The sequence below is a fragment of the Chiloscyllium plagiosum genome, chromosome 11, assembly GCF_004010195.1.
Source record: "Chiloscyllium plagiosum isolate BGI_BamShark_2017 chromosome 11, ASM401019v2, whole genome shotgun sequence".
In the NCBI taxonomy this organism is placed as follows: Eukaryota; Metazoa; Chordata; class Chondrichthyes; order Orectolobiformes; family Hemiscylliidae; genus Chiloscyllium; species Chiloscyllium plagiosum.
This window is the reverse complement of record NC_057720.1, coordinates 41,525,407-41,533,995: the sequence shown is the minus strand read 5'-3', so window position 1 is coordinate 41,533,995 and position 8,589 is coordinate 41,525,407. Positions and strand designations below refer to the sequence as shown.

Here is an 8,589-nt window from a genome sequence, read left to right as displayed (position 1 = left end):
TTGGGGTCGGGGTGCGGGTTTGGACCGGGTTGGGGGTGAGGGGTGGGGTTGGTTTGGGGCGAGGTGTGGGTTGGTTTGGGGCGGAGGGGGTGGGGGCTCGCATGCTGTGCTGCTGCAGTCTCCTGAACGGGAGGCAGACTTTAAAACTCTGAGCCCCAGAGGAAAGGCATTTAATCGATTAACCAAATAATCGATTATTCGAACAAAATACTGCTCGCCCATCTCGTTCGAATAATCAAGTTTCCACTGTAATGGATATGAAAGACCTTTGGAGAATGAGCCGTTTGCAGAACTCACAAAAGTCAGGAAGCAAGTTCAAGCATGTTAGGAGGAAGTGCCTTTCGTAAAGGTTCCCTTTTGAGTGAGAATGATTTGTTAGGGAAGGTTCTGATATCAACGCAGACAAAGGAGCAACAGTAGAAGTAATCAATGGATATAATTTATTTTTAAAACGATAGTTTATTTTAAATAAGGAGATGATTTCAAATATAGCCTGAAGTCTAGTATGTCTAATGCTGGCACATTTCCAGCTCTTGGGCTAACTAATGAATCCATCAGAAACAAACATGGACGAGACCCACTGTGAACAGAGGAGCAGCTCCTCAGAGATTCCATTCACTTTACAACTTTTCTGACTGGTAGACCCGTCACTGAATTTTATCAAGAATTTGAGAGGCTTCTGGCATGATTTTGTTGCCACACCCTGTATTTTGAGCCCTGATACTTGTTTATGTGTCATAAATGTGTCAATGTATCACTTACATGGGAAGGGAATTTTACATCAATGTTGATGTCACTAGTTTTGAAAGCAAACCTTGTAAGACAAGAACCATACAACCTCAATGAGCAATCTGTAAAACAAATAAAAGCAAAACATATCAACAAAGATTTATCTGGACTAAACTGGGTAGGTAAACATTCGCGTTTATTAATATCCATTCTATCCCTTCACTTTCCTGAACAGAAAGCTGGCAGTTTGACTTACTTCAACTATAATTTTTACAATTACTATACAATCTTCCTATATTATAACCAGCACTAAATTCACCTTTGCCAGCTCTGTTGAAGCCTTTTTTTCCTTGAATCCAATTAGTTTTCTGGTCTGATGACTTCCATTCCATGATTCCCAGTTTGAGGTCAATTTCAAACTCTCCTATTTCCAGTCCATCTTTCCTCTCTTTGAAATGTACTTGTACTCACTGTGTTCATTCTATCCTTCCAAAAGATATGACCACACTTCCCTGAGTGCTCTTACACTGGCACTAACACTTTTGAAAGTTATCAAAGTAATCATCATCTTTCAAATTGACTATTACCTTGAATATCTTAGTTTAAAGACTGAAATGAGCAATACATGCAGCACAAATCAATTTTGGTATGTTCAATTTTGAAGAGGAGTGTTCATTAATATGTAAGCATTATTCCTCAAGATGTGAACAAGGAGCTGGTGTAGGCCATGCGGCCTCTAATGCCTGCTCTGCCATTTATAAGATTATGGCTAATCTGACTGAAATCTCAAACCTATATTCCCACCTATCCCCAATAATGTTTTATTCTCTTGCCTCCAAGCCGAACTGTCCAACCTTTCCTCACAAGATAATCTGCCTATTTTATGTTTTATTTTGGTCAACCTTGTCTGAACAGCTTCCAAAGCATTCACATGGGTAACAAATCCATTAATAGATGACTAATACAGTACACAGTACTCCTGAGAGGGTTCACTAGTGCTGTGTATAACTAAAGCATAACCTCTCTACTTATGTATTCAATTCCCCCGGTAATGTGTTAATATTCTATTAGCTTCCCTAATTACTTGCTGAACTTGCACACTAACCTTTTCTGATTCATGCATGAGGATAGCACCGTATCTCAGAACTCTGCAGTTTCTCACATTTAAATAAAAACATTTGTTTTTATTTTTCCTGTTGAAATGGTCAATTTTACGTCTGCCCACATTATACTCCATTTGCCCGATCTTTACATGCTCATTTAACCTATCTATAATTCCTTGTAGCCCTATGTCCTCTTCACAACTTACTTTCCTACCTTTGTGCCATCAGTAAATATGGCAACCATACCTTCCAAGTCATTTATATAAATTATAAACAGTTGAAATCTCACTGAAATCTTATCACCCAGATACCCATCCCTTGTTAGCCAGCCAATCTTCTATCCATACCAATATGCTACTCCCCACATCATGAGTTTTTATTTTCCGCAAGAGTCGTTGAGGCACCAAGTTATCAATTGCCTTCTGCAAATCTAAGGCAGTACAACCAGCAGTTCCCCTTATCCACAGCACATGAGTTCATCAAAAGTTCAACAGATTGGTTAAACATGATTTTCTTTTCACAATACCATGTTAACTTAGCCTTGTTACCTTGAACTTCTGCAAGTGCCCTGTTATAGGTTTTTAATAAAAGCTTCTCATATTTTCCTATGATAGATACTAAAATGACTAGCTTGTAGTTTTATGCTTTCTGTTTCCTTCACTTTTTGAATAAAGGAGCTCCATTTGCAATCTTTCAATTGAAGGGAACCCTTTTCCCAAATCAAGGAAGTTTGGAATATCAACACCAAAGCTTCAACTATTCCACAAGCCACTTCTTTTTTTACTCAGTACTACCTCACTGGTGACTATAATTTCCTGAGCTCCTCTCCTTTGCATCCCCTGGTATATTGCTGCTTCTAGAATATTACTTGTGGTGTCCATAATGGAGAATGTTGCAAAATACCTGTTCAACTCATCTGCCATTTGCTTATTTTAAATTATTAATTCTCCAGTCTCACTTTCTGTAAGGGGCCAATGCCCATTTTATTAACTCTTTTCTTCCTTAAATGTTTAAAGAAACTCATGCTATTTGTTTTTATAGCTAGCTTTCTCATACTCTAATTTTTCCTCCTTTTTAATTTTTGTTCATTCTTTCTGTTTTTTATATTCTGTCTTATCTTCTGTCCTACCATCTGTCCTTGCACAATTATATGCTTTGTCTTTTGGTTTAAGTCTATCGTTAATATTTCTAGTCAACGACGGATGGTAGGTCCAGCCTTAGAATTTTTCTTACTTGTTAGAACGCAAAAAATACTATCTATTCTGAAATATCCCCTTAAATTTCTGCAACTGCCATCTCTACTGACCTATCCTTTAACATAATTTGCCAATTCATATTATCCAGCACTGCCTCATGCCCTCATAATTTCCCTCACATAAATTTTTAAAAATAGCTTTGGACACACTCCTTTCTCCCTCAAACTGATTCTAAAAATCACATTATGGTTGCTGCTACCCAAGGCGCTTTCAATATATGATCATTTATTAATCCTGCCTTGTAACACAACACCAGGTCTATTATATCTTACTCTCTAGTTGGCTCCAGACAATGCTGCTCTAAGAAACTATCCTGAAAACATTCTGTGAATCTCTCATCTAGGTTAACTTTCCCATCTGACATTTCCAAACTATATGTAGATTAAAATGCCCCATGAATTATCAGTCATGTCTTTCTGACAACTATTCATTATTTCTTTCTTTATGCTCTATCCCTTTATGCTCTATGATTACCGTGAGGGGCCTGTACACAAATTCCACAAGCAATTTCATAACTGCATAATTTCTCATCATTAACAGAGCACCCCTTCAACATTTCCTTGCTCCCAGTCCTTCCTAAATACCTTGTATTATTCAAGATTCAGATTCCTGATTCATGCCATCCTGCAGCTATCTTTCTGTAACAGCTGCCAGATTGTGCTTCTTTATTTCCATTTGTGCTCTCAACTCATCTGTTTTCTTTCAAATTTTATATGCATCAGACATGAAGCTTAAAACCATCTGTACTTCCTTAGTTATGCAGCTAGTAAGAACACAACCCTCACCATGATTCAAGTGGAGACATTTTATCGTTACAGATCCCATTTTTTCCAATGCTGGTGTCAATGCCCCATGAACCAGAACCTACTTTCCTCTCACCAGTCTTTAAACCAAGCATCCATTTCTCTAATCTGATTTGCCATATGCCAATTTGCACAATGGTCAGGGGATAATCCAGAGTTTATCATCTTTTTTTGTTCCGTTTCTTAATTTGGCACTGAGCTTCTCATACTGACTGAGCATAGCTATTGCCTTTGTCAAACCTATGTTGTTAGTACCTACACAGATGATAATAACTGGATTCTCACTCTCCCACTACAGGTTCCTCTCCAATCCTGAGATGATGTCATAAATCCTGGCACTGAGCAGACAACATAGTCATTTGGATTCTTACTCTTTGTTGCAGAGCACAGTGTCAATCCCTTTGACTATATTATCCCCCATCATCAATATATTATTTCCTTCTGCCTTCACTTAAACATAAGTCCTGTACCATGGTGCCTTGGTCAGTTAGCTACTTCAACTCCAACCTCCAGTTTCATTCAGACAAGCTGAAAGGATCACAGACTTATAGGGGACAATTGCAAAGGTCGACTCATGCCCTCTGGGTGCTCTGACCTGCCTTACTCACAGTCATACTTACCTATCCTTGTAATACTAACTAAATCAGATGATCCAACCATAAGATTGCCTACTAGCACAAAGAATCTCAGCACCCTCCCTCATTCTGGACGATTCACAGTTCTTCTAGTTCAGTCTGCAGCATATAAACCCTGAGCTAAAGCTGCTCAAACTCCAAACACTTACTGCAGATGCGTTTGTACTGGAACAAACTAGCATCCAGGAACTACTACATGCTGTAGCTGTGATACTTCACTGTCTATGACCAGCTGTAGAATATAACACAAAGCAATTCAGACCTGGCAAATGTTGTTGAATAATTTTCTCCATCTCATTCACAATATGCTTCCGGACTTGAAAATCCTGCTCAGAAATCCCTTCTTTCTGTGCAGCTTGTAGCACAGCAGAATTTAATGCAGCCAAATGGTCAGGAGTTGGTGGTATAAGATTACGAAGTTCATTTTCTTCTTGTTTCTCCTGGAAGCAGGGGAGAGTGGAAAAAAATCATACCAAGAAATCTAACAGCTCTATTTCTATATGGGTGGCACAGTAACTCCGTGGTTAGCACTACTGCCTCACAGCTCTAGGGTTTGATTCTAGCCTTGGGTGACTGTCTGTACTGAGCTTGGACACTCTCCCTGTGTCTGCATGGGTGTCCACCATGAGCTCCATTTTCTCTTGCAGTCCAAAGCTGCGCAGGTTAGGCGGATTGGCCATGCTAAATTGCCCCGTAGTGTCCAGGGATGTATAGGTTAGGTAAATGCTGGGTTATGGCATTAGGCTTTTGGCGGGGAGTGGGTGGGGGGAGGTGGTGAAGGATCTGGCTGGGATGCTCTTCAGAGTCTCGGTGCAGACATGGTGGCCAAATGGCCTCTTTTTGCACTATAGTGATTCTATGATTCTATATAGCTCTATATGGAATAAAAAGATCACAATATGATCCTTTGATAATTTATTGTATATGACAGTAAAGCTGTATGCAAAGAATATAAAATGTCACCGTAATAAAGCATTTGATGTGGACTTACTGCAAGATGAATAAACAATAAACATTTTAGAATAAGATGCAAATCTACATCAAATGAAAGCACTTACTGCAATATTTTTCTTATGTCGCTTTTCTTTTATATGCTTATGAGCACCCTGGATATTTTCAATATGAACTAGGCAAAGTTTGCATAGGTACTGACATGAAGGATACTCTGATGAACGCTATGAAACAAAAAACATAACATATATTCAGTGTGACTACAAATATCACAACATAATGAATTATTAGCTCATAAAGAATATTTGACGGTGAGTATTTCTATCAGTCAAAAGATCTAAGTTATGAGAAAACCCCATACTCCTTAGTGACTATGAACTTTCAAAACAGCAATGCCTGTTCTTAGCCTCATTAGTGAGACCATTATTATTGCATATGGATATGAACAGTGATATCACTCCAAATGCACGGTTATGAAATCCTGGAATGCACCTATCTCAACTGCATGATCATTTTTCAGCTTTGCACCTACAAATTATTATTCAGTATAACCTTCATACTCATATAGTGAAATAGTTAAGTACAAACATGTATATTTTACCAATTTTACACTTTATAAATCACCAATATTGCAATATATTCTAAAAATACAGATTAATACAATTTCTCAAAAAAGTGGATAAATCAGATTCAATTTTCAGATAAAATTGTAAACTAGTATTGCAATGGTTAAAATATTGCACTACTTAACAATTTTTCTACTGGATTAAAGTATTACAAACAAAAAGCACTTGACAAATTTAATTCTAATTCCCTCAATAATCTCTTTTTATTCATGCTTTAAGAACACCGGCATTTTAGTAAATGTTCAGACCTAAAAGTTGGAAAAATAACTTGTAAAATCTAAAATTATATACAATAATCAGTTAAGGGTTCATTGTATTATTCCACAAAAAGAACAGTTTCAATATTATTTATTTTTCCGTGAGAGTGTCTACAGAAATACAAAACTGCTGGAAGAAAAGGACCAGACTCTCCACCATGTCTTCCTCAAAGCTCATGATGGATGCAGCAGCAGTCAATCCAATAGCACCCTCCCATCTCCCTGTACATGATGCAACCAAGCCAAACTCAGACAGAATTTAAAATGTACTCATTTTCTTATTATCCAAATATAATAAAAGATTAATGAAGGTAACTAGATGTTTAACAGACTTGAGCACAAAACCTTTGCTGGCATTCAGTACACTGCTGTCATTACTTAAACTGATAGGATGCGGTTCAACTTTTATCTCCATACAGGAAAAATTAAGCAGAAGGCAAGCATTTCCTCACAGGTGCTCAAAGCCATTGTCATTTACACCAAAGAATGAAGCCCTGTTTACACTGCTTCTTCGCTAAAACTATTCAAAGCCAATCCTCATCAGTAAGAGTGTAACACATTCATACCGCTCCAAAAGAGAGGGAAGTTATGACATTGTGGTAATGTCATTGGACAATGATCCACATGGGGACATGGATTCAAATTCCATCATGCTGACTGGTAGAATGTGAATTCAATTAATCAATCTCCAGTCAAAAGCTATTTGGGACCCTCTTGTGGTGCAGTGGTAGTATCCCTACCTCTGGACTGAGACACCCGGGTTCAAATCCCATTTGCCCCAGAGGTGTGTAATAATATCTCTGAATAGGTTTATTAGAAAAAAATGGGTCAAAAGCTATTTGAGGGATGATGTGGTACAGTGGAAGTGTCCCTACCTCTGAACCAGGAGATCCAGGGTAAATAATGACATCACTGAAAATACCTCAAAAACTATTTGCAGTAATGATGGCCAAATTGACTGTCCTAAAAAAACTACCTGGTTCACTAAAGTCCTTTAGGGAAGGAAACTTTCTGCCATTACTCAGTCTGTGACTCCAGAACCACAGTAATGTTGGTTGGCTCTTAAATGCCCTCTGAAATGGGTCAGACAAGCTATGCAAAGTAAAAACAAAGAACCACAGATGCTGGAAATCTGAAGCAAAAACAGAAATCACTGGAGAAATGTTGATTCTGGTTTCTCTCCACAGATGCTGCTGAGTTTCTCCAGCAATTTCTGTTTTTGAGGCAAGTCACTCAGTTGTAACAAACCATTATGAGGTCTAAAAGGATCAACTAGCATTGACCTTGGCATCAGAAACATCAAAGGCAAATCCAGCCTTGCAAAGTTCTCATTATTAATATCTGGAGGCTTGTGCCAAGGTTAGGAGAGCTGTCCCTCAGCCTAATTAAGCAAGTGTTTGTAAGGTATGATTTGGTAAGTATGATTATATCCCAGGTCCCAATATCAATATCCTAGGCATATCATTTCCCATCATCAGGATAGAATCAGCAACGATGGCAGTTACATTAAAGTCTTCAACAGTGACTCTGAACCACATGAAGTCTCATGACATCAAGACAAGCTTAGGAAAGGAAATCTCCTGATTACCTATCACCTACCATCTCCTGTCCTCCTTGGCCTGGTAACTGATGAATCTGTACTCCCTATGTTGAACATCAAATGGAAGAAGCATTTAGGGTGATGGCAAGGCCTCAGATTGTACTCTGAGGAGGCAAATTCAATGCCCATCATCAGGAATAGCTCAGCAACACCACTACTGACCACATCTGTCAGTCCTAAAGATGGTTGCTAGGCAGGGTCTGTGCAGGTGATGAGGGAACCAAGTGGGAAAGAATATACTTGACCTCATCCTCCCCGATTTAACTGCAGATGCATCTATCAATTACAACATTGCTAGAAGTAACCACCACACAATCCTTGTGGAGGCAAGTCCTGTCTTCACATGAAATATACACCCCATCATGTTGTGTGGCACTACCACCTGGGAGATTTCAAAAGATCTAGCAACTCATAACTAGATATCAATGAGGTGGTGAGGACTATCAGTAGAATCAGAATTATATTCTACCTGTAGCAATTTGTAACCTCTTGATCAGTATGTCCCCCACTGTATCATTACCATTGAGCCAGAGGATCAACCATGGTTCAATGATGAGAACAGGGGGTTATGCCAAGCCTACCACCAAGTATAACTCAAAATAAGGTATCAACATGGTAAAACTACCACA

The 8,589-nt window shown here is 38.6% G+C and overlaps 1 protein-coding gene across 1 annotated transcript in view; it reads right to left on the bottom strand.

The window, feature by feature from the left end:
- Window positions 1–8,589, bottom strand: part of LOC122554722 (terminal uridylyltransferase 4-like) — an 86,545-nt gene that overhangs the window by 76,115 nt on the left and 1,841 nt on the right. Inside the window, exons 2-4 of the mRNA XM_043700098.1 lie at window positions 5,585–5,701; window positions 4,789–4,966; window positions 763–851 (exon numbers count right to left, since the gene is read on the bottom strand). Of these exons, the coding sequence (XP_043556033.1) occupies window positions 763–851; window positions 4,789–4,966; window positions 5,585–5,701 (384 nt within the window). The remainder of the gene's footprint in view (window positions 1–762; window positions 852–4,788; window positions 4,967–5,584; window positions 5,702–8,589) is intronic.